The sequence below is a fragment of the Trachypithecus francoisi genome, unplaced genomic scaffold, assembly GCF_009764315.1.
Source record: "Trachypithecus francoisi isolate TF-2019V2 unplaced genomic scaffold, Tfra_2.0 Lachesis_group1, whole genome shotgun sequence".
Classification (NCBI taxonomy): domain Eukaryota; kingdom Metazoa; phylum Chordata; class Mammalia; order Primates; family Cercopithecidae; genus Trachypithecus; species Trachypithecus francoisi.
In genome coordinates this window covers 39,565,115-39,592,343 of record NW_022681454.1, presented here as the reverse complement: position 1 = coordinate 39,592,343, position 27,229 = coordinate 39,565,115, and the positions used below count along the sequence as shown (strand labels likewise).

At 42.4% G+C, this 27,229-nt stretch overlaps 1 protein-coding gene across 5 annotated transcripts in view; it reads right to left on the bottom strand.

Annotated features, from left to right (window-relative positions):
• Window positions 1–10: 10 nt before the first annotated feature.
• The window catches only part of UBE2K (ubiquitin conjugating enzyme E2 K), an 89,005-nt gene continuing 61,786 nt past the window's right edge, over window positions 11–27,229 (bottom strand). For all 5 annotated transcript variants that reach the window (XM_033214023.1, XM_033214024.1, XM_033214027.1 and 2 more), the window contains 3 exons: window positions 8,761–8,860; window positions 4,949–5,077; window positions 11–4,397 (listed from right to left, as the gene is read on the bottom strand). In XM_033214023.1, coding sequence (XP_033069914.1) covers window positions 4,323–4,397; window positions 4,949–5,077; window positions 8,761–8,860 — 304 coding nt within the window. In that variant the 3' untranslated portion in view covers window positions 11–4,322. The remainder of the gene's footprint in view (window positions 4,398–4,948; window positions 5,078–8,760; window positions 8,861–27,229) is intronic.

The window sequence follows — 27,229 nt, the reverse complement described above, 5'->3', positions numbered from 1 at the left end:
GGGGGAAAAATTCAACATCTTTAAAAATGTGTTTATTTTTTAAAAAATCAGTTGTGTACAAAAGTGTTTCGTAGTTTTTAATTCTCAAGACAAATACCCCAACCCTCCACCCACAGCCCACCCTGCTTCAATGGTATTTCTGGTGACCCACCCATTTTCCCCTTACAGGAAGTTAACGGCTCAGAATAGACCCTCCTACAGAATTTATCATCACTAACAGATTGTTTAGAATAGAGATCTAGAGAAGCTAACAAGCAAGGTTCCCTATAATGGCAGTAGACTTCCAGCAGACACCACAACAAAGCACCATCAATTGCTGAAAGCTAAAAAATAGATATTATTTTCAATAATATTTCATTTTCTATTGGAAAAGTTTTTTAAATTACATTAAATAAGTCTCTTTCCCCCCAAAGAAATAGTCTAGCTTTTATTATGATGCCTGTAAAAAGTAGGTAACAGCAAGCAGACAAGGATCGTTAACAGCACAGTGTAATGATTTCTATCCACTCACACCTAGAATCAAACTGACAAACTGTGCCACACCTGATTATATATAGCAGCATGGTTGAAATAACCAAGCAAAAGGTGACACATTCAAGACTCCATTTAGGTGATTGCAAGTTCATGAGGGTAGATCAGTCCAATGAAGCAGTAACAGAACAAATGGGACAAGGGAGATATAGTAACACTCCCCTATCCCTATGCCACAAGATCTTTGATCTATATTGCAGCAGTGCAAATAGAACGTGTGACATAATATGTAGACACTGAAGAAAAGTCACACTTGGGAATAAAGGCTATTTATCAGTAAATACTTCAAGTTGCCTTCTTCCCAGTGACAGCAACTGGCTGATGGTAAGCATTTACTTTAAACTGGTACTAAAAAGAATGGAAACGTAATTTTAAAATCAATGGTTTGTACCCTGGAATTGAAATTCCTTGAACTAGAAAAAGCGATTAATACAACATTATTTTGTAGAAGTCCATGAAATAAAGTTAACTGTAAACAGATGGCTTCCTTTTTCATATCTAAACATTGTTTCCCTCTACATACCAGAAGGTATACCTGTCTCCAGCTGTTCCCTACCCCAATCCATCTTAAATCTTTAAAACAACAACAAAAATTCATAATTTCCTATTTTGCTACATAGGATTGTAAAACATTACCATACACCTACTGCACAGTTTTAAAAGCTCAAATCAGGCATACACTTATGCCCAAGATCTGCTTTTCACATTGGTAAACTTATTAAGCAGCCTCAACAGTAATACAGTATGCTGCATTCTGTAGTGCATAAATAAGCAAAATCTGTTTAAACTGCCAATTCTTTCTTACAGATACTTAAAAAGAATTATTTTGCATAGTTTTATGTGCCACCAACAATCATAAATGTGTATAACTTCTAAAAAATGAAAAACAATCATTCATTTCATAGATTATTCTCTTCAAAAGCAAAATACAAAATCCAAACATTTATATATCCTTGAACGTGTTACAAGGATGTAAGTTAAGTAAATCATAGTTTTAATTCCAAACATTTCGGGGTGCCAACTCAGAGCATCTAATTCAGTACCTAGTCCCTCAAATATTTATATACCACTGAATACTTATTTGGGTCCACTAACTGCCATTCATTCATTCATTCATTCATCAGTACTGAAATACTATACAGCTAATTATTTCTTCTTTTAAAAGAGGCACATACTCAGGAAACAGGCCTGATTACAACAAAAGCCTACTGGAGTATCAATGACTTCTAACAAATCAGCCTGCCCTAAATGGGATTTCACTGGATTTTTTTTTTTAAACATAATTTTTGAGACTTTTAAAACTGACAAACGGAGCCAACTCAAAAATATTAAGAATTACAAAAATAATTTCCACCAGGGTACTTTTCCCCTAGGCCTGATCTTTTAGTGTCTTTTTTTCCAAACATATTTAACAACAGAGGAAAAAAGTAATTGCTTTAGTTTCTATGTTTGGGTAACTAAATCTACCCACAGACAAGAGAATAACAAAAGCAAACAGTACAGTGGGAAATATACCAGAAAGGAAAAAAAAAATCATCACATTAAATGTAAATGAGGTAAATTTTTATAATAAAGAATCTTTTATGAAGATGTCTCAAACCAAATGTTGTACTTTCCAATTTCTTGGGCACTGGGGATGTTGAAGTGTAGTCAGATGAGCATATAACCCTATAGGGCTCACGTGCATAAAAATCAAAGCAGGATATAGCTGCCTCCAAGAGCATGTACGTATGTATGTAATGCCTGACCTTTAGAAACCTCTGAGCTCTCTCACCTTTGTCTAACCACAGGACAATTAAATATACCCTGATAATACAGGCAAAAAATAAACTGGGTAGATGTGTCTGATATTTTTAAACCCAAATTCTATGAATACTACCAAGTTGCCCTCCACTTAAAAAAAGTAATTCTAACCAATAATGGAGAAAAACCATCCACATTCTCACACAATCCCACCTTACTTCAAAATATAAAGTACAAGGTTTCAGGTATTTAAAATAAATAAAGAAAAATCTTGTTTCCTTTGGCATCTTTAGAAAATAAACTACAACAATAAAAAGAGGTGGTTGTATAAAGACATGCTTAAGCAAACATATGGGGAAAAAACAGCAACTTGTGTTTAGTATGCAATAATATCAACTATAAGAGTTTACTGTTAATTAAGAAAGCCTTACAAATTTTTGGAAGAACCTTCACATCTTTAACATTATAATATATTTAATAATGGTTCTTTTATTGCTTCTAGTATCAAGATTATTGAGAAGTCAAATGAAGTTATGCTGACGTTATGATTCAAAAATTATCTTCCAAACACTTAATGATTATAATTTAAGATAAATAACACTTAAAGAAAGCAAACCTTTTATAATATGACTTTCAATATACAGCCTTACTTTAATTCAGTCTGATTCCATTACATTTTTGTTATTTTGTATTGGTCCTAAAAATTTAAAAAGAATTGTATTTCTATATATAGAACTGCCTGCATAAATCCACTTCAACCTTCATAAAATGGTCACATTAGTGTTTGATCTTGCAAAACTAATAATTTTCAAACTTTTGAACTTAGAATGAAATGAAAATTTAATACAAATAGTCTGACTATGTACAAGAGAAGGTAAAGTTTTCAATTCTCATATTATCAGAAACATCATAAAGAAAGCTAGATTTATAACACACTTCTATTCCTATGTGCATCTGAAGTATGTACAATAAAACACCAACACAGCTTTCATGTGTCAATAGGGGAAGTGCAAGCAAGAATGACTTGAAGTATCCAATAAAGCAATCGCTATAGACCCCAAAATCAGGCTAAAAACTACTGGAAACAGCTGACTGCATCCTTGCCAGTTCTCAAAGAAAAATTTCATCGTTTAAAAAACAGGTGTCAAATTCACTGAAAAACTAAGTTGGGTTCTTTCATTAAACCTGGGAATAATGTAACACCAAGTATTTACTATTTTTGCAGGAGAAATAAAATTGGCAGTTCCATTTTTACATTACTTAGGAAAAATTTAAGAGTGTTTGAAGAACTGGGACAAAACATTCCAAACCTACTGACCTAAAAACGAAGCAAGGGATACATACTGTCCTTCAGCACATTTCCCCACCAAATACAGAGAAATTTACAATTAGAATATTAGCTGTGTGTGGCAAGGTGGGGGTGGGGAATGGGGTGGGAAGGGGGGAAACAGACACTATGTCCCAGTCTGTTGACAAGGACAAAAAGGCTCTGAATACGTCACCATCTTCAATTCTGAATAAATTTCATATTTAAGAATTCTCAAATGCTTAAAATGGTGGTCTTTTCAGCTACCCATCCTAAGAAGTCAAGTACAAGCATGCAAGTAAATTCACAGGCACAGAGGATCCATGTTAAAAACAGTTAAGGTAGCTGTGATGCAACACCAACAATTTGAATGGCCCTGACACACTCAAAGTATTATCTTAATTATTCAACAAAATCCTGAAGCAAACTCTTGCTAGTCTTGGTACACTGCTAAACACTAAAGTAGCATGTTTCTTCCATGGTTTTATCTTAGCTCAAGGAATTTTTACACTATTAAGAAAAAAAAATTAAAGTATTTCCCCTTTTTAAATTTACACAGACGTTTAATTAGCTTTATTTACAGAGCAGGGATTTTTTTTTTTTCAGTCTCCAATGGTGCCTAGATAACATCATTAGGCAAGAATGCCAGTTTAAAAGAAATCTATGCAGAATCCTAAAAATAACAGATGTTGGTGCTCCTCAAGAAGAGGCAAGCTTGACTATATCAGCAGCTCTCTATGCCTCAGTTACTCAGAAGCAATTCTGTTGCAGTCTCTACATCCCATGATTTTGAAGACAAGGCCACTATTACTGCATTCTGTAGAGAAGAAAAGGGGACAAGAAATTAAATCTCAAGGAAACACTTAAACAATACTGAATCATTCACTCTTTATATTGGGAATTAACACCTTGTTTCTTTTCTGAAGTTGATTTACATTTGCAGTGCATGAAAAGCTTCTAAAATCAATGACAGTAATCAGTAAAAATAAAAAAAATCACTGATTTCGAAAACAGAAAGTATGTTTACCAAAACTAGATTTTCTCTTATTTTCCTTTTTTTTTTTTTTTTTTTGAGACAGGGTCTTGCTCTATCACCGAGGCTGGAGTGCAGTGGCATGACTATCGCTCACTGCAGCCTGGACCTCCTGACCTCCTGGGCCCAAGGGATTCTCTCACCTCAGCCTTCAGAGTAGCTGGGATTACGGGCACTCACCACCACGTCCAGCTAATTTTTGTAGAGATGGGTTTCGCCATGTTGCTCAGGCTGCGAATTTCTCTTAATTTTCTAAACCACTTTTGTCAGTCAAGAATTTGCAATAATTTAAAATCAATCAACATATCAAAATCAACATGCCCTTATGTACTTACCCTATCAAAGCCCATAGCACATAGGTTTTCTATTTTTTTGGTGTATTCTGGACTAGAAACTGGTGCTCCAGCATACACATGTGCCCAAAGTCGAGCTGTCTGTTTGAACATTTCGGGATTTTGTTTGTACTATATGGGGGGGAAAAAATTGATTGACATGACATTACAGTTATAATATTTGATATGGTATTTCAGCTCTTAATTGCCTACAACCCTACTTTTTCCAAATAAAACAAATCTACATTTAAAATGTGATTCACTTTGCATTATAGACAACCTATGTCACTCAAGAAAAGACCACTTAACCTGAAGCTTTGACTCACAGTGTGTTGACAATAATAAAGACAAGTAACATTAATCTACTTTAATCTCCAAATTCAATAGATATAACTAGCAAAAGACTAAAATTAGATTAAGTGAGGTATTAAGAGATGTTCCAAATACTGTAGAGCAGCAAACATTATACAACTGAACACAGATTACTAGCTTATCAAAATATGTGGACATTAGAATCATTTTTTTTTTTTGAGACGGAGTCTCGCTCTGTCGCCCAGGCTGGAGTGCAGTGGCATGATCTCAGCTCACTGCAAGCTCCGTCCCCCGGGTTTACGCCATTCTCCTGCCTCAGCCTCCTGAGTAGCTGGGACTACAGGTGCCCGCCACCTCGCCAGGCTAGTTTTTTGTATTTTTTAGTAGAGACGGGGTTTCACCATGTTAGCCAGGATGGTCTTGATCTCCTGACCTCATGATCCACCCGTCTCGGCCTCCCAAAGTGCTGGGATTACAGGCTTGAGCCACCGCGCCCGGCCGACATTAGAATAATTTTTTTTTTTTTTTTTTTTTTTTGAGACGGAGTCTTGCTCTGCCACCCAGGCTGGAGTGCAGTGGCCGGATCTCAGCTCACTGCAAGCTCCGCCTCCCGGGTTCACACCATTCTCCTGCCTCAGCCTCCCGAGTAGCTGGGACTACAGGCACCCGCCTCGTCGCCCGGCTAGTTTTTTGTATTTTTAAGTAGAGACAGGGTTTCACCGTATTAGCCAGGATGGTCTCGATCTCCTGACCTCGTGATCCGCCTGTCTCGGCCTCCCAAAGTGCTGGGATTACAGGCTTGAGCCACCGCGCCCGGCCTAGAATAATTTTTTACAATGTGACCAGCTTTTGTATTACCCACAGCCCAGACTAGAATACAACTAGATTCTTCTGTTTTCTTACAGCTGCATTAGTGTACAGTGATTTATGGAAACCTCACATGCAAAGATCTAACTTATTACATAACTTGAGATGATCATAAACTCACAATAAGAGTAATTTCATTAAAAGACTTCCCATATGCATTGGGAAGAGGTAAATTTATCAAATACTTTGGAACCACCACTTAGTAAAGCAAAGTATAAATTACTAACGATTCAATTCACTTTTATTTTTCTTTTTAAAGTACTTTATATATTTAAATCTATTACATATTAAAATGATAAATCTACTTTCTACCACTGATTCATCACAAGAAAGTAAGTCAAATTATTGAACTATCTTAGGAGCTAAAAGAAACCCTTGAGTCTAACCTCAGCCTATAAGGCTTAGAGTTCAACAGGAAAGCAAAAGCTAGAATATAAGCCATGCTTTTAACAACCAAATATGAATAAATAGCACATATATAAAACATGGGAAATCCGAATTGGAAGTACTCTGAGGCAAATAACAGAATATACTGACAAGGATATATACATAAAGTAAGGAGTAAACAGATCTTCAAGGGAAAAGAAGATAACACACAAATTAAAATCTTACAGGTTAAAGAAGTTTGCCAAGAGGAAGTTTCCTCAGGCAGAGGAAATATGGCAGATTGGATACAATATGTAAAAACGAATGCAATGCTTGAAAAAGCATGAGTTTGAAGAAAAGAATTTAGGAAATAAAGCTAGGTTTGCAGAGAGTTCAGATCATGGAAAAACTCTACGAACTAAAGAATTTGGACTCAAGTAGGTGACAGTAGAGCTACTAACAAGTTTTTGTTAGTGAAGATTTGCACTTTATAAAGCTACCTGATAGCAACGTAGAAAACGGAGAAAGGAAGAAAGAGGTTGAGAAAAGATCTATCAGAGCAGTTGAAAAGAATTTTTAAAAAGTGACCTACGGCAATCAGAGTAATTACGTAAATATAGTGACAGAATGATACAGGGAATGGTTATCAACAGGAACAAAGGAGACAGAGAAAAACTCCAAAGGCTGCGACTTGGGTGGTTAACCATACGAATGTTCCTTAGATACCTGAGTGTAACACTGCCAAAACTGAACGCAATATCATAAATCCTGCGAACCTATCATTCTATGATACCATCACCTATCAATTTAGTTAAACACCAGGCTCTTGCGAGAGAGGGCAAGCCTAGGAGAGAGGGCAAGCCTACACATTTCATCAATGTATGGGTGGTAACATCAGTATAGATATGATCATCCAAGTGTGAATGTGTACAGAAAGTAAAGGTAACAAGGTCAGAACTGAGGAACTACATTTAAGAAAGACGAGTAGGAAGGGAAATAATTGTGGGAACTAACAAAGAACAGCTATGAAGTAAGGAAGAAAAGTGGGTAATATCTTAGAAGTCAAGAGAAGAAAAACTAAGGTTAAAAAAAAAAAAGAATGTTCATTATATTCCAATTGCTTAGAGCAGGTGTTGGCAAACTTTTTTTTTTTTGAGAAAGGGTTCCGTTCTGTCACCCGGGTTGGAGTGCAATGGCGTGATCTCAGCTCATTGCAACCTCTGCCTCCCAGGTTCAAGCGATTCTCCCACTTCAGCCTCTCAGGTAGCTGGGACTACAGGTGCGTCCCACCACGCTGGGCTAGTTTTGTGTTTTTAGTAGAGATAGGGTTTCACCACATTGGTCAGACTGGTCTGGAACTCCTGACCTCAAGTGATCCACCCACCTCGGCCTCCTAGAGTGCTGGGATTACAGGCATGAGCCACCGCACCCGGCCAGCAAACTGTTTCTTAACGGGTCAGGTACTAATAACTTAGGTCCAGTCTCTGATGTAATTATTTATTTTTTTTTTTTGAGACGGAGTCTCGCTCTGTCCACCAGGCTGGAGTGCAGTGGCGCGTTCTCGGCTCAATGCAAGCTCCACCTCCTGGGTTCAAGCCATTCTCCTGCCTCAGCCTCCTGGGTAGGTGGGACTACAGGCGCCCGCCACCGCGCCCTGCTAATCTTTTGTATTTTTAGTAGAGACGGGGTTTTACCGTGGTCTCGATCTCCTGACCTTGTGATCCGCCCGCCTCGGCCTCCCAAAGTGCTGGGATTACAGGCGTGAGCCACCGTGCCCGGCCTCTGATGTAATTATTAAACTCAGCCACTGTAGCCAGAAAGTGAAATGAAAAATATTTATTCCATTCAACAAATGACCAGGTCATTGGAAACTGTGCCATGCCACGTCAGTGCCATGATAGGAGGTGATTAAAATTATTAGCAGGAGGGATCATCCTTCCTGAATGGAAGGATAAAAAGATGGATACATACACCAGCATTAATCCTAGAATCTAGATGGTGGGAATATGGGTGTTCACTGTGTAATTCTTTTGACTTTATGTGTTTGAAAATACTCATGTTAGGAAAATAGCATCTATATCCAATTAAACTAGATGTTAAAAGTCTATTAAGTTTTCACTATTACACCTGACAAAATAATCCTACAAGAAAGAAAACCATTTCAAAATTTAGTTTCAATAGAGTATGCTCATGTGTTAATGTGCAAAACATTAAAGCGGTTAAAGACTCATACATAATGTAAGGAAGTCTTTCAAAAGCAGCCATCTTACCTGATTTGCTACTACAGCATCCTGTGGATCATCTGGTTCTGCAGCTGCCAATAGTGCTTGCAATGACAATAATACCGTGCGAAGAGTCATTGCAGCTGCCCTAAAATTCAAAAGATGAAAATATCCCAATTAAGAGGGCTCTGCAGGCAAAAGCAATTAAGTACTTTCTTAACAAAAATTAAAAAATTGTGGAGCTAAAAGTTACTTAGATCTTTATCTTAATTATTCAGTTAAGTCACAGACATTTATAATTATGTATGTGCCTATCATTTATTTTCTTCCTTACTTTACAATTTGCCTATTTCTTTTTTCTTTTTTTTCTGAGACAGGGTCTCACTCTGCCGCTCAGGCTGGAGTGGGCAGTGGCACTATCTTGTCTCACTGCGACCTCTGCCTCCTGGGTTCAAGCAATTCTCCTGCCTCAGCCTCCCGAGTAGCTGGAACTCCAGGCACATACCACCACACCCAGCATTTTTTTGTTTGTTTGTTTTTTCCTTTTTTCGTAAAGACAGGGTTTTGCCATGTTGCCTAGGCTGGTATTGAACTTCTGAGCTCAGGTGATCAGTCCACCTTGGCCTCCCAAAGGTCACGGATTACAGATGTGAGTTACTACACTCAGCCAGTTTTTCTATTTCTTTTTTTTTTTTTTTTTTTTTTGAGACGGAGTCTTGCTCTGTCTCCCGGGCTGGAGTGCAGTGGCCGGATCTCAGCTCACTGCAAGCTCCGCCTCCCGGGTTTTACGCCATTCTCCTGCCTCAGCCTCCCGAGTAGCTGGGACTACAGGCGCCCGCCACCTCACCCGGCTAGTTTTTTTGTATTTTTTAGTAGAGATGGGGTTTCACCATGTTAGCCAGGATGGTCTTGATCTCCTGACCTCGTGATCCGCCCGTCTCGGCCTCCCAAAGTGCTGGGATTACAGGCTTGAGCCACCGTGCCCGCCAGTTTTTTCTATTTCTTTTTTTTTTTTTTTTTTTTTTTTTGAGGCGGAGTCTCGCTCTGTCGCCTGGACTGGAGTACAGTGGCCGGATCTCAGCTCACTGCAAGCTCTGCCTCCCGGGTTTACGCCATTCTCCTGCCTCAGCCTCCTGAGTAGCTGGGACTACAGGCGCCCGCCACCTCGCCCGGCTAGTTTTTGTATTTTTAGTAGAGACGGGGTTTCACCGTGTTAGCCAGGATGGTCTCGATCTCCTGACCTCGTGATCCGCCCGTCTCGGCCTCCCAAAGTGCTGGGATTACAGGCTTGAGCCACCGCGCCCGGCCAGTTTTTCTATTTCTTAAGACAACTCAAATTCTGAACTGTCCTTGTTTTTCTTGTTGCCAAGATCCTTCTTGTTAGTTTTATTCACTCATTTTCTATCCATTTCTCTAAACACAAAGTTAAAGTGATAAATCATTAGTACCAATAGCTTGTGAGACTTTCTTTCAATGGCACTCTAAAAACAAGATACTATGAAGCAAATACATTTTTTCTTTCTTTTTTTTTTCTTGAGATGGAGTCTCACTCTGTTGCTGAGGGTGGAGTGCAGTGGTGCGATCTCGGCTCACCGGAACCTCTGCCTCCCTGGTTCAAGCAATTCTCCTGCCTCAGCCTCCAAGTAGCTGGGACTAGAGGCACATGCAACCACGTCCAGCTAATTTTTTGTAGTTTTAGTAGAACAGAGTTTCACCGTGAGAGACAGGATGGTCTTGATCTCCTGACCTCGTGATCCGCCCGCCTCGGCCTCCCAAAGTGATTGGATTACAGGCTTGAGCCACCGTGCTTGGCCATATTTTCAAGAAAATATGAAATCATTCCATAACATTTTGAAATAGGACAACATTGGCCGGGCGCGGTGGCTCAAGCCTGTAATCCCAGCACTTTGGGAGGCCGAGACGGGCGGATCACGAGGTCAGGAGATCGAGACCATCCTGGCAAACACGGTGAAACCCCGTCTCTACTAAAATATACAAAAAACTAGCCGGGCGACGAGGCGGGTGCCTGTAGTCCCAGCTACTCGGGAGGCTGAGGCAGGAGAATAGCGTGAACCCGGGAGGCGGAGCTTGCAGTGAGCTGAGAGCCGGCCACTGCACTCCAGCCTGGGCGACAGAGCGAGACTCCGTCTCAAAAAAAAAAAAAAAAAAAAAAAAAAATAGGACAACATTTTTGGCTTAAACTACATCCCTTATGATTCTAAATGTATTTATAAGGAAAGTATCTTTATAAAGCTAATATTTGTCTAAAAAATAGTATCTACTTGTCTAGTAGTAATTCTTGGCATTTCTGTTAAAAAGTTGTTTCACTGGCCAGGCTCAGTGGCTCATGCCTGTAATCCCAAAACTTTGGGAGGCCGGGGCGGGCAGTCATCTGAGGTCAAGAGTTCGAGATCAGCCTGGCCAACATGGTGAAACCTCATCTCTACAAAAAATGCAAAAATTAGCTAGGCACGGTGGCATGTACCTATAATCCCAGCTACTCAGGTGGCTGAGGCAGGAGAATTGCTTGAGCTCGCGAGGCAGAGGTTGCAGTGAACCAAAATCACGCCATTGCACTCTAGCCTGGGCGACAGAGCGAGACTTCATCTAAAAAAAAAAAAAAAAAAAAAAAAAGTTGCTTCACCAATTAATAGAGGTATGTATAAATACAATGTGGACATATTAAAAATGTTGCATGTAAAGAGAATGACCATTTTTACCATGCAAATTCGATCTTTTTTTTTTCTTTTTTGATAGGGCCTCACACCGCCTAGGCTAAAGTGCAGTAGAGCACAATCACAGTTCACTGTAGCCTTGACCTCTTTGGCTCAGGTGATTCTCATACCTCAGCCTCCTGAGTAGCTGGGACCACAGGCACATGCCAACACGCCCAGCTAATTAAAAACAATTTTTTTTTGTAGAGACAGGGTTTCACGATGTTACCCAGGCTGGTCTCGAACTCCTGAGCTCAAGCAATCCTCCCACCTCAGCCTCTGAAAGTGCTGGGATTATACGTGTGAGCCACAACAACTGGCCAATTACTCTAAACCAGCCTTTTTCAACCGGTTCCTGATTTGAACCACAGAATAGAAAAGATTAGTGACTGTTCTCTCAATTTTCCCAAGTTTGGTACATAAATAGTACTTCCCTAGATGTCTACAATAAAAGTTAATTTAGGCTGGGTGCAGTGGCTCACTCCTGTAATCCCAGCACTTAGGAAGGCCGAGGCAGGCAGATCACTTGAGGCCAGGAGTTTGAGACTAGCCTGGGCAACATGGCGAAACGCAGACTCTGCTAAAATTACAAAAATTAGCCAGATGTGGTGGCACATGCTTGTAATCCCAGTTACTTGAGGGGCTGAGGCAGGAATCGCTTGAACCTGGTAGGCAAAGGTTATATGAGTCCAGATGGCACCACTGTACTCCAGCATGCGGGACAGAGCCAGACTCTGTCCCTGGGGTGGAGGTGTGGGAGACACCTCCACCCCTAGCCAAAAAGTTAAGTTATTGCCACCAACCAACAACGGACGTCTTAAGGCAATGATCTCACAGTGTTGTTCATCCAACCAGCAGCATCAGCATCCCTTGGGAAGTTATCTCTATCCCAGAGCTACTGAATCAAAAACTCCAGGGTTGTTTTAACAGGTACTGCAGGTGATTCTGATGCACATTAATACTTGGCAAATACTGTTAATTAGGGTGGGCATGGTGGCTCATGTCTGTAATCCCAATACTTTGGAAGGCTGAGGCGGGCAGATCACCTAAACTAGAGGTCAGGAGCTCGAGACCTACCTGGGCAACATGGCGAAATTCCGTCTCTACTAAATATACAAAAATTTTCTGGGCATGGTAGTGCACACCTCTAATCCCAGCTATTAGGGAGGCTGAGGTTGCAGCGCATACCACTGCACTCCAGCCTGGGTAATAGAGTGATACTCTATTAAAAATAAATAAATAAAATAAAACAAACCAAAATGAGATACTACCTAGCACTCGTTAGAATGGTTATTATAAAAACGATGAACAAGTGTTGCTGATGATGTAAGGGAAAGGAAACCCCTGCACACTGCTGGTGGGAATGCAAATTAGTACAACCATTATGGAACACAGTATGGAGTTTTCTCAAAAAAATTAAAAATAGGGCCAGGCGTGGTGGTTCATGCCTGTAATCCCAGTACTTCGAGAGGCTGAGGCAGGCAGATCGCTTGAACCCAGGGGTTTGAGACCAGCCTGGGCAAGATGGCAAAACCCCATCTCTTTAAAATTGACAGTATTATTTTCTTTTAAGACATGAATCAAGGCCGGGCGCAGTGGCTCAAGCCTGTAATCTCAGCACTTTGGGAGGCCGAGACGGGGGGATCACGAGGTCAGGAGATTGAGACCATCCTGGCTAACACGGTGAAACCCCGTCTCTACTAAAAGATACAAAAAACTAGCCGGGTGAGGTGGTGGGCGCCTGTAGTCCCAGCTACTTGGGAGGCTGAGGCAGGAGAATGGCGTAAACCCGGGAGGCGGAGCTTGCAGTGAGCTGAGATCCGGCCACTGCTCTCCAACCTGGACGACAGAGTGAGACTCCGTCTCTAAAAAAAAAAAAAAAAAAAAAAGACATGAATCAAAACGAAAAGCCAAACTCAATCCTCAAATGTTCATTCTTGTCTTTCAACTCGTCTTTTTTTTTTTTCTTTTGGAGATGGTGTCTCACTCTGTCCCCCAGACTGGAGTGCAGTGGCGCAATCTTGGCTCACTGCAACCTCTGCCTCCCAGGTTCAAGCAATTCTTACAACACTTGAGTGCACTACTTAATTTTCCAATGGACTTTCTAAGCAACTTAATTTTGAAATCCATGGTGTTGCCTGAAACAAAATCTTATGTTATATAATTTTTAATAAAATTATTTAAAGGAAATTTACCTGAATAGCAAAGTTTTCACTCAAAGGAAGTATTTAATACTAAGGTAATTATTAAACTCATACTTATTTTAATTTGAAATAAAAACATAAAGGCATGTAAAAGAAAAGCGTCCAAATCTTCCAAGTCCTTCATACTATCACATAGGTAGTCTAACAAATATCTCAACAAGGCAAAACACTTTTCTTGAAAACTGATAATCTCGGGCCGGGTATGGTGGCTCACGCCTGTAATGCCAGCACTTTGGGAGGCCAAGGTGGGCGGATCGCGAGGTCAGGAAATCAAGACCATCCTGGCGAACATGGTGAAACTCCGTCTCTACTAAAATACAAAAAAATTAGCCGGGCGTGGTGGCGGTTGCCTGTAGTACCAGGTACTCTGGAGACTGAGGCAGGAGAATGGCGTGAACCTGGGAGGCAGAGCTTGCAGTGAGCCAAGATCGCGCCACTGCACTCCAGCCTGTGCAACAGAGCCAGACTCCATCTCAACAACAACAACAACAAAAAACAAAACAAAAAAAAAACAAAGAAAACTGATAATCTCTCAAATTAACAAAGTTGGACCCTTACCTTATTATACCATATATAAAAACTAACTCAAAATGGATCAAAAACCTAAATGTAAGAGCTAGGAAGCAAAAACATAGGGGAAAACTTCATGACACTGAATTTGGCAATGATTCCTTGGATATGACATCAAAGGTAGAAAAAACCAAAGAAAAAAATAAGGGAATATGCACGACAACTTTATCAAAGTTAAAAACTCCTGGCCGGGGTGCAGTGGCTCACACCTGTAATCCCTGCACTTCGGGAGACTGAGGCAGGTGGATCACCTAGGTCAGGAGTTCGAGACCAGCCTGGCCAACATGGTGAAACACCATCTCTATTAAAAACACAAAATTAGCCAGGCATGGTGGTGCATGTTTGTAATCCCAGCTACTTGGGAAGCTGAGGCAGGAGAACTGCTTGAACACCCAGGAGGCAGAGGCTGCAGTAAGCCGAGATCATGTCACTGCACTCCAGCCTGGGCAACAAAGCAAGACTCTATCTCAAAAAAAAAAAAAGAAAGAAAATAATAAAAATTAAAAATAAAAATAAACACTCCTGTGAAGCTGGTGTGGTGGCACACACCTGTAGTCCCAGCTACTTGGGAGGCTGAGGTGGGAGGATCACTGGAGCCCAAGAGTTCAGCACCAGCTTGGGCAACATAGTAAGACCCCACTACTTAAAACAAAAAAGCTTCTGTGTTTCAGGAGAAAATATTTCCAAATCATTTATCTGGTGAGGGCTTAATATCCATAATATATAAAGAACTCCTACAACTCAGTAACAACAAAAAACAAACCTGGTTAAAAAATCAACAGGGATGTGAACAGACGTTTCTCCAAAGAAGATATATAAAGTGTCAACACATGAAAAGATGCTCAACACCATTAATCATTAGGGAAATGCAAATCGAAACCACAATGAACTATCATTTCATATCCATTAGAATGGCTACCATAAAAAAAAAAAGTAATTGTTAGCCAGGTTGTGGAGAAATGGAACTCTTGTGCACTACTTGTGGGAATGTAAAATGGTGAAAACTCTATGAGAAACAGTACGGCAGTCCCTCAAAACAAAAAACAAAAAAAACAAAAAAAAACCACAGTTACTATATAATCCAGCAATTCCACTTATGGGTATACACCCAAAAGAACTGAAAGCAGGAACTGGAGTAGGTATTAATATATGCATGTTCATAACAATATTATTCACAACAGCCAGAAGGCAGAAGCAACTTAAGGTTTCCACGGATGGATGAATGGATCAACAAAATGTTTGGCTTTTGTATACGTATATGTGTATGTGTGTATATATATATCCTGACCTCAGGTGATCCATCTGCCTCAACCTCCCAAAGTGTTGGGGTTACAGGCGAGAGCTACCACGCCCAGCCTACTTACTTATTTATTTGAGACAGAGTCTCCTTCTGTTGCCCAGGCTGAAGTGCAGTGGCACAATCTCCGCTCACTGCAACCTCTGCCTCCCAGGTTCAAGCAATTCTCCCTAGTATCTGGGACTAATGTCGCATGCTACCACGCCTGGCTAACTTTTTTGTATTTTTGGTAAAGACAGGATTTCACCATATTGGTCAGGCTGGTCTGGAACTCCTGACCTCAGGTGATCCATTCACCTCGGCCTCCCAAAGTGCTGGGATTATATGCGTGAGCCACCGCGCCCGTCCCTGCTTATTTGAGACAGGGTCTCATGGTCACTTAGGCTGGAATGCAGTGGTGTGATCACAGCTCCCTGTTGCCTCAACCTCAACCTCCTGAGCTTAAGTGATCCTCCAACCTCAGCCTCCCACGTAGCTGGGACTACAGACTCATGCCACCATGCCTGGCTAATTTTTGTATTTTTTGTAGAGGTGGAATTTCGCCATGTTGCCCAGGCTAGTCTTGAACTCCTGGGCTCAAGCAATCCACCCGCCTTGGCCTCCCAAAGTGCTGGGATTACAGGCATGAGCCACCATGCCTGGCCTAGTAAATTTTATGCTGTGTACTTTACACAAATTTTCTGGAAAACTTTTAAGTAGGCCAGACGCAGTGGCTCACACCTGTAATCCTAGCACTTTGGGAGGCTGAGGCAGGCAGATCACGAGGTCAGGAGACTGAGACCATCCTGGCTAACACTGTGAAACCCTGTCTCTACTAAAAATACAAAAAATTAGCCTGGAGTGGTGAGACTGAGGCAAGAGAATGGCGTGAGCCCAGGAGGCGGAGCTTGCAGTGTGCCACTGCACTCCAGCCTGGGCGACAGAACGAGACTGTCTCAAACAAAGAAACAAAAATTTAAGTAATAAGTTCTTACCTTAGAGACTCAAAAATCCTTATTATAAATACTGTCTATTTCCTCTATTTGCACTGTCTTCCTATTGTGAAGACACAGTCTACTACAGACTCTAGATTACCATTGCAAGAATCAGAAACCTGAATGCAGAGGAGGTTAAAGAAAAAGAATCAGCTGGAGGCAGTGGCTCATGCCTGTAATCCCAGCACTTTGCGAAGCTAAGACAGGGGGACTGCTTGAGCACCAGCCAGCATGGGCAACATGGCGAGACCCATCTCTATAAAAAATAATTTTTAAAAATTAGCCAGGCATGGTGGTGTGCACCTGTAATAGGCTGAGGTGGGAAGAATGCTTGGGGCCTGGAAGGTCAAGGCTGCAGTGAGCTGTGATTGTGTCACTGCACTCTAGCCTAGGCGACAGAGCAAAACCGTGTCTGGCAGGGGCGCAAAAAAAAAAAAAAAAGGCAGTTTGCTCTCAAAACCCTCAAAACTGAAAAAAATCTAGAGCTATAAATTTAGATATAATTCATAACAATGTCAAAGAGAAAAAGTTGTCACTTTTCTGCATGATTGAATTTTCACAGAATGTGTGAACACAGCTCACTGCAGCTCTGACTTCCAAGGCTCAAGTGATTTTCTCACCTTAGACTACAGGCACGCAACACCACGCCCAGCCAATTTAAAAACTTTTTGTACAGACAGGGTCTTGCCACATTGCCAGTGCTGGTCTCAAACACCTGAGCTCAGGAAATCCTCCTGCCTTGGCCTCCCAAATGCTAGGATTACAGGTTTGAGTCACCACGCACAGCCAGTTTTAATAATTAATTGTAAGAAAATTAGTTCAGGCCGGGCGCGGTGGCTCAAGCCTGTAATCCCAGCACTTTGGGAGGCCGAGACGGGCGGATCACGAGGTCAGGAGATCGAGACCATCCTGGCTAACACGGTGAAACCCCGTCTCTACTAAAAAATGCAAAAAACTAGCCGGGCGAGGTGGCGGACGCCTGTAGTCCCAGCTACTCCGGAGGCTGAGGCAGGAGAATGGCGGGAACCCGGGAGGTGGAGCTTGCAGTGAGCTTAGTTCCGGCCACTGCACTCCAGTCTGGGCGACAGAGCAAGACTCCGCCTCAAAAAAAAAAAAAGAAAATTAGTTCAATAATTGAGGTCAGGTGCGATGGCTCATGCCTAGTCTCAGCACTTTGGGAGGCTGAAGCAGGTAGATATGCTTGAGTCCAGGAGTTTATAAGACTAGCCTGGGCAATGAGTTGAAACTGTCTCTACAAAAAATTAGCCAGGTGTGGTAGCATGTGTTTGTAGTTACAGTTACTCGGAAGGCTGAGGTGGGAAGACTGCTTGAGCCTAGAAGGTTGAGGCTGTAGTGAGCCACAGCACTTTAGTCTGGGTGGCAGAGTGAGATTTCGTATCAAAAAAAAAAAAAAAAAAAAAAAAAAAAAATCAAAACAAAACCTATTGATATAGTTTGGATATTTGTCCTCTCCAAATCTCATGCTGCAATGTAATTCCCAGTGTTGGAGGTGGGGCCTGGGGAGAGGTGTTTGGATCATGGGGACAAATAGCTCATGAATGGCTTAGTGCCACCCCATTGGTCATGAATGAGTTTATGTGAGAGCTGGTTATTTAAGTGTTTTGGCCTGGCATGGTGGCTCATGCCTGTAATCCCAGCATTTTGGGAGGTCAGGTGGGCGGATGACCTTAGGTTGGTAGTTTGAAACCAGCCTGAGAAACCCTGTCTCTACTAAAATTACAAAATTAGCTGGGTGTGGTGGTGCATACCTGTAATCCCAGCTACTTGGGAGGCTGAGGCAGGAGAATCACTTGCACCTGGGAGGTGGAGGTTGCAGTGAGCCAACATCATGACACTGCACTCCAGCCTGGGTAACAAGAGTGAAACTCTGTCTCAAAACAAAAAAAAGTGGCCGGGCGCGGTGGCTCAAGCCTGTAATCTTTTGGGAGGCCGAGACGGGCGGATCACGAGGTCAGGAGATCGAGACCATCCTGGCTAACATGGTGAAACCCCGTCTCTACTAAAAAATACAAAAAACAAAAAAAAAAAAAACTAGCCGGGCAAGGTGGCGGGCACCTGTAGTCCCAGCTACTCGGGAGGCTGAGGCAGGAGAATGGCGTAAACCCGGGAGGCGGAGCTTGCAGTGAGCTGAGATCTGGCCACTGCGCTCCAGCCTGGGCGACAGAGCGAGACTCTGTCTCAACAACAACAACAAAAAACAAAAAAACAAAAAAACAGGCCGGGCGCGGTGGCTCAAGCCTGTAATCCCAGCACTTTGGGAGGCCGAGACGGGCGGATCACGAGGTCAGGAGATCGAGACCTCCTGGCTAACACGGTGAAACCCCGTCTCTACTAAAAAAAAAATACAAAAAATTAGCCGGGCGAGATGGCGGGCGCCTGTAGTCCCAGCTACTCGGGAGGCTGAGGCGAGAGAATGGCGTAAACCCGGAGGCGGAGCTTGCAGTGAGCTGAGATCTGGCCACTGCGCTCCAGCCTGGGCGACAGAGCGAGACTCTGTCTCAACAACAACAACAAAAAACAAAAAAACAAAAAAACAGGCCGGGCGCGGTGGCTCAAGCCTGTAATCCCAGCACTTTGGGAGGCCGAGACGGGCGGATCACGAGGTCAGGAGATCGAGACCATCCTGGCTAACACGGTGAAACCCCGTCTCTACTAAAAAAAAAATACAAAAAATTAGCCGGGCGAGATGGCGGGCGCCTGTAGTCCCAGCTACTCGGGAGGCTGAGGCGAGAGAATGGCGTAAACCCGGGAGGCGGAGCTTGCAGTGAGCTGAGATCCGGCCACTGCACTCCAGCCTGGGCGACAGAGCAAGACTCCGTCTCAACAAAAAAAAAACAAAAAAAAAAAACAAAAAAAGTGTTTTAAGGCTGGAAGCAGTGGCTCATGCCTTTAACCCCAGCACTTTGGGAGGCCAAGATGGGTGGATCACTTGAGCCCAGGAGTTCCAGACTAGCCTGGCCAACATGGCAAAAGCCCATCTGTACTAAAAACACGAATATTAGCTGGACACGGTGGCATGCACTTGTAATCCCAGCTACTCAGGAGACTGAGGCATGAGGGCACGAAAAGTGCTTAAACCTGGGAGGTGGAGGTTGCAGTGTGCCAATATTGCACCACACTACTCCAGCTTGGGCGACAGTCTTCAAAAAAAAAAAAAAAAAAAAGTGTTTTTTGGCTGGGCACAGTGGCTCACGCCTGTAATCCTACCACTTTGGGAGGCCGAGGTAGGCAGATCACGAGGTCAGAAGTTTGAGACCAGCCTGGCCAACACAGTGAAACACCGTTTCTACTAAAAAAACAAAAATTAGCCAGGCATGATGGCATGCGCCTATAGACTGTCGCCCATGCTGGAGTGCAGTGGTGCAATCTCTCACCTCACTGCAACCTCTGCCGCCCAGGTTCAAGTGATTGTCGTGCCTCAGGCTCCCAAGGAGTAGCTGGGATTACAGGTGTGCACCACTACACGCAGCTTTTTTGTATTTTTAGTAGAGAGGGTTTTGCCATGTTGGCCAGGCTGTTTGTTCTTGAACTCCTAACCTCAGGTAATCACCCGCCTCAGCCTCCCAAAGTGCTGGGATTATAGGCATGAGCTTTTTTTCTTTTTCTTTTTTTTTGAGATGGAGTGTCACTCTGTAGTCCAGGCTGGAGTGCAGTGGGGCGATCTCAGCTCACTGCAACCTCCGCCCCTCCAGGTTTAAGCAATTCTCTGCCTTGGCCTCCCAAACAGCTGGGATTACAGGCTTGTGCCACCATGCCTGCCTAATTTTTTTTTTTGTATTTTTAGTAGATACAGGGTTTCACCATCTTGGCCAAGCTGGTCTTGAACTCCCGACCTCATGATCCACCCACCTCGGCCTCCCAAATTGCAGGGATTACAGGCGTGAGCCACTGCATCCAGCCAGCACCCGGCCTAAAACTTTAAAAAATAAATGAAAACTACAGAAACTGTATCTTTGATAATACAAAGAAATGTGTGCAATTTTGGACTGCTCTAATCTAAATTCAGTAATGTGAAAAAGTATATAATTGAAAACATTCTTTTGTTCTATTTCTTCTTCTATTTACAAAGTAGTGATCAAATCTATATTGTACTGAGATCTTCAGGATCAGTATATACAATCAACTTAAATCTATTATAACAAATCCTAAGAGGCAAACAGGAGTATGAAATTTCAAAAAATGTGTCAATCTTTATAATTTAGTAGATAATGTGAATAAATCAGTACCTCGTAAATCTATCTCCAGTAAATTAATTTTGCTCCAGTCTCAAATTAGTAAGACATAGTTAATGTGGCTATGTAAATATTCATATATTCACTGATAAGGACTCAGAAGGACCTTACTATGCAGAATAATCATGTGAATTGTTCATACCGTTGAGTAAATTTTCTGTTAAGGATCTTCCAACAGATCATCAATAATTAAACCATGTTCATTCAAACCACTAAATGCTACTTAAAGAGAAGGGAAGCTTTTATACTAAAGATTTTATTTTTTAAAGAGATCGGGTTTCACTATGTTGTCAAGGCTGGGATGCAGTGGCTATTCACAGGTGTTATCTCACTACTGATCAGTACAGGAGTTTTGACCTGCTCTGTTTCCAACCTTGTCTGGTTCACATCTCCTTAGGCAATCTGGTGGTCCTCTGTTCCTAAGAGGTCGCCATACTCATGCCCAATTTAATGTGGACACCTGACGGGCATAGCACACTTCAGCCCAGACTTGCTGGGCTTAAGCAATCCTCTTGCCTCAGCCTCCTGAGTAGCTGGGACTACAGGTGCACACCATTGTACCCAGCTGCTATAAATTTTTTTGTTAAAGTTTAAGCAATGTTAAGATACTATGCAGCTGAATGAATTTTTACATATGTATATACCCATGTAACCACCGCCTGGATAAATATACAGAGTATTTTTAGCACTACAAAGCTTCACTTTTGTTCCTCCTACTCACAACTCCTGCCCACCCTCACCACTACTGTATTTTTTTTTTTTTTTTTTTTGAGACAGTTTCGCTCTGTTGCCCAGGCTGGAGTGCAGTGGCGCGATCTTGGCTCACTGCAAGTTCCGCCTCCCGGGTTCATGCCAGTCTCCTGTCTCAGTCTCCCGATTAGCTGGGACTACAGGAGGCGCCCACCACCACGCCCAGCTATTTTTTTGTATTTTTAGTAAAGACGGGGTTTCACCGTGTTAGCCAGATGGTCTCTGACCTTGTGATCCACCCGCTTCGGCCTCCCAAAGTGCTGGGATTGCAGGCATGAGCCATCATGCCCAGCTATCGTATTTTTTTATCACCATAAATTCTGGTTCATCTTCAATTTCATAAAAATTGAACCATACAGTATGTATTCTTTTGTGTCTGGCTTTTGTCACTCAACATGTCTGAGTCTCATCCATGTTGTTTGTGTCAATGATATGCTCTTTTTTGCTGTTACATAGTGCTCCAATGTGTGATCACAATGTATCAATTTTCTTGTTGATGAGACATCTGAGTTATTTCCCGTTGGGGCTATTAATAAATTGACCATAAAAATTCTTTCATACATGTCTTTCAAAAAGTAGGCACAGGCACTAATTTCTTTTAGATATATACCTAGGAATGAAGCTGATAGGGCATATTGAAGGTGTGTGTTTAGCTTTGGTAGATATTACTGGCTTTAAGTGATTAAACCACATTCTTTGTTTTCTGTTGTTTTTTGAGAAGGAGTCTCACTCTGTCACCCAGGCTGGAGTGCAGTGTCCCAATGTCGGCTCACTGCAACCTCTGCCTCTCAGGTTCAAGAGATTCTCCTGTCTCAGCCTCCTGAGTAGGTGGGATTACAGGGGCCCACCATCACTCCTGGCTAATTTTTATTTTTAGTAGAGACGGGGTTGCACTATGTTGGTCAGACCGGTCTTGAACTCCTGACCTCAAGCAATCCACCCACCTCGGCCTCCCAAAGTGTTGGGATAATAGGTGTGAGCCACCGTGCCCTGCCTGGTTAAGCCACATTCTTACCAGCAATGCATGAGGTATTTATGTTTACAGGCATGTAGTGGTATCTAATTATGATTTTAATTTGCATTTCCCTGATGAGTAATGATGCTAAGCATACCTTATTGACCAGGCATCTGCATTCTGTGCCTGTTTGTGTCTTTTAGAAGGGCAGCATCAGGCCGGGCGCAGTGGCTCAAGCCTGTAATACCAGCACTTTGGGAGGCCGAGACGGGCGGATGACGAGGTCAGGAGATCGAGACCATCCTGGCTAACACGGTGAAACCCCGTCTCTACTAAAAATACAAAAAAAAAAAAAAAAAACTAGCCGGGCGAGGTGGTGGGCACCTGTAGTCCCAGCTACTCGGGAGGCTGAGGCAGGAGAAGGGCGTAAACCCGGGAGGTGGAGCTTGCAGTGAGCTGAGATCCAGCCACTGCACTCCGGTCTGGGCGACAGAGCGAGACTCCGCCTCAAAAAAAAAAAAAAGAAGGGCAGCATCACTGAGTGAAATTTTTGTGTTGTCATTTTCTTCTCCAGGTAAGTAGACACCATCAGTCATAGTAAGTGCCAGTGGAAAACATTAGAAAATCGTTTCCACATAGCATAAGTTGTGAAATTAAGAAATAAACCAGGGGCCGGGCACAGTGGCTCACGCCTGTAATCTCAGCACTTTGGGAGGCTGAGACGGGTGGATCACCTGAGGTCAGGAGTTCGAGACCAGCCTGGCCAACATGGTGAAACCCTATCTCTACTAAAAATGCAAAAAAATTAGCTGGGCATGGTGGCACATGCCTGTAATCCCAGCTACTTGGGAGGCTGAGGCAGGAGAATTGCTTGAGCCTGGGAGGTGGAGGTTGGAGTGAGCAGAGATCGCACCAATGTACTCTAGCCTGAGTGACAGAATGAGACTTTGCCTCAAAAAAAAAGATAATAAAAATAATATACTAAGTTGTTAAATATTAATAAAGGTATATCACTATCCCTAGATGCATTAATATAAGACCAAGATTAACCACGTATTTTCTAGTATGCCTGCTGAAAATTATTTAATGTTTACGTAATTCATTTTTCCTATGATTAAAACCCTGTATTTTTCTCTATCAAATTCCAGTTCTGAAACCTAAACATTCACATTTAAATACGGATATGCACTAAATGCCAATTATACCTCAGTAAAGCTCAGGGAATAGTGTAATGAATTCATGAATATCTAGTCTCACCTATTTTATCTAATGTCTTTGGTATATTTTAGTATTTCAATTGTACAGATACAAAACAAGATTATTCACCTGCCTTAGGAAAGGGAACAGTTGATGTAAAAAAATGTTATGTTCTGCCCGGGTGCGGTGGCTCAAGCCTGTAATCCCAGCACTTTGGGAGGCCAAGACGGGCGGATCACGAGGTCAGGAGATCGAGACCATCCTGGCTAACACGGTGAAACCTTATCTCTACTAAAAAAACACAAAAAACTAGCCGGGCGAGGTGGCGGGGGCCTGTAGTCCCAGCTACTTGGGAGGTTGAGGTGGGAGAATGGTGTAAACCCGGGGGGCGGAGCTTGCAGTGAGCTGAGATGCGGCCACTGCACTCCAGCCTGGGCGACAGAGTGAGACTCTGTCTCAAAAAAAAAAAAAAAAAAAATTATGTTCTTGCACATCAGATTAGGAGAAAATGTTTTGATATAAAAATTCAATTTCTCTCTCTCTATACACACACCATAATCTTTCAACTAGCTATATAGGGGGATAATTACAAGTAACAGTACTGTTGGCTTAACTCTGGGCAAAAAGAGAAGTCAGTGGGAAGTTTTCATCTCCAAGCTTTTTCTTTCTTTCTTTTTTGAGATGGGGTCTCACTCCGTTGTCCAGGCTGGAGTGCCATGGCATGATGTTGGCTAACTGCAACTTCCGCCTCCCAGGTTCAAGTAATTCTCCTGCCTCAGCCTCCCAAGTAGCTGGGATTACAGGTATGCACCACCATGCCCAGCTAATTTATTTATTTTTGGTAGAGATGGGGGTTTCACTACGTTGGCCAGGCTGGTCTCGAACTTCTGACCTCAGGCGATCTGCCCACCTCCGCCTCCCAAGGTGTTGGGATTACAGGAATGAGCCACTACACCTGGCTGCAAGCTTTGTTTTTAAGGTTGTCATTCCGGGTGCTGAGAATAGCCTGAGTAGGGAAAAGCCAGAAGCAGGGAGGCAGACTAATGCAATCATCCAGGCTAGAGGTAATGCGTTTGGAAAAATGTGGTAGTAAAGCTGCTGTTAAGATGTTGGAGGTTTTGCCAATAGATCCGCAGACAGGGCATGGGGTGCCAGAGAAAGAAACGCCAAGGATCATGATGTGATTTTGGCTTGAGAAAATGCAAGGATGTATTTGCCAATAACTTAGTTGGGGAAGACTATAGAAACAGGTTTCAGGTTAGGAGACTATCAGTTCAGTTTATGTTTGATACGTTCATTATATAGTCAAGTAAAGATGATAAGCAGGCAGCAGGATAAGAGTCTCAAGTTCAGGGAAGATAATTTGTGAGTTTGCAGTATATAGAGGTGAAGTTACGATGAAATCAGATGAGCTTACCAAGGAAGTAAGTGCAGCTAGAAAGCAGCAGAAATCCAAGACTTATCCCTGAGGCATTCTAATACACAAAGATCCGGGGGATATGCAAGGAACTGGTGAAGGAGTCTGGGAGTGAGCGTGGTGGGAAAGTTAGAACAGAAAAACTAATTTCCTAGAAACCAAATGAAAACAGTAAAATGTCTCTAATACTGCAAATACGTACTCATATCACTGAATCTTAGAGCTTTTAGAGGCCTTGGCGATAACCTAATGGATTAAAAACACTGACACTTAAGACGTTCAATAAATTGGCAAGTCACAAATCAAAAGAGTAACAGAGAAGATAAAAAGTAAGTCTATTCCACACGACTTTATGTTTGAAAGTCTTGATCTACATGCAATATAGAATATATTGAAATATAGATCAAGAAACCAGATCCCAAAAGATGATCTACCGAGGGACAGGATTTACTCAGATATACTACCGGAACAGAAAAAAACAAAACGAAACCTGTAACTCTAGTCTGTTCATCCAGTTAATAAGTAAACCAAATTGGCCATACACTAAATGCTGTCATTCCTATTTCATTTTCTTTCAGGTACCTTTTTATCCCCCCTTTCTTAACAAATCAAACACATAGCTTAGGCCAGGTGTGGTGGCTCACGCCTGTAATCCCAGGACTTTGGGAGGTCCAGGAAAGAGGATCACCTGAGGTCAGGAGTTCGAGACCAGCCTGGCCAACATGGTGAAACCTCATCTCTACTAAGAATACAAAAATTAGCTGGGCGTAATGGCGCACACCTGTAGTCCCAGCTACTCGGGAGGCTGAGGCAGGAGAATCACTTGAACCTGGGAGGCAGAGGTTGTAGATCACGCCACTGCACTCCAGCCTGGGCAACAAGAGTGAAACTCTGTATCAAAAACAAACACCACCCAAAAAAACATAGCTTAAAAATTCTAGTACCAACAGTAATATATAATCTTTAGAAGATCAGGTAGCCAGGCTGGGCCCATTAAACACAGTTTTGGCTCCAAGTGTTCTTACTAACTGCTGTTCTGTTTTGTTCTGTTATACCTTCTCTTGTAAAAGAGTAAAATCAGAAGAAAAGGTCGTAATACACACTCACTCAACTGATTTTTTCTAGTTTTATGGTTTTCTCCCACTCCAATTAATTTTTATACCTTTGGTCTTAGTTTTTCCATTTATAAAATCACGTGCTAGGCCGGGCACAGTGGCTCAAGCCTGTAATCCCAGCACTTTGGGAGGCCGAGACGGGCGGATCACAAGGTCAAGAGATCAAGACCATCCTGGCTAACACGGTGAAACCCCATCTCTACTAAAAAACACAAAAAACTACCTGGGCGAGGTGGCGGGCACCTGTAGTCCCAGCTACTCGGGAGGCTGAGGCGGGAGAATGGCGTAAACCCAGGAGGCAGAGCTTGCAGTGAGCTGACATCCGGCCACTGCACTCCAGCCTGGGCAACAGAGCGAGACTTCGTCTCAAAAAAAAAAAAAAAAAAATCACGTGCTAAATAATTAACTATCATCTTTATCATTGTTAGACTACACAAAGCTTCCAGCCTGGGCAACAGGAACCCTGTCTCTACAAAAAAATACAAATATCAGCCAGGTATGGTGGTATGCGCCTGTATTCCCAGCTACTTGGGAGGCTGAGGTGGTAGGACTACTTGGGCTTTAGAGGTCAAGGCTACAGTGAGCTGTGATTGCGCCACTGCACTCCTGCCTGGGCAACAGGGCAAGACCCTGTCTCAAAAAAACAAAAAACAAAAAACAAAAGCAAAGCTCTATTCTAAGCGAATTACATAAAGTAATTTATTTAATCCTCTCAGCTCTATGAAGTGAGTGTCAACCCATTTTGCAGATGAGGACACGAAGGCACACAGAATTTAGGTAACTTGCTCATGACCATGCAGCTTGGTAAATTGGACAGCGAAGATGTGAACCTGGTGGCTCCAGAGCAGAAACTCTTAAAACACTTAATGCTGTGCAGAGCAAATCAGACAAAAAATGTGAAAGCACAATACTGCTATCCAAATGAAGACATCCCCTACAAAGGTGCTCCTTGTTAGAATTCATAAACCAAAGTCATAACTGTGCTCAAACTGTGCTCAATTAACACAACTTGCAACAATTTTGTAACTTACATTCCATCTAAGGGGGATATGACTACTTCAATACTTACTT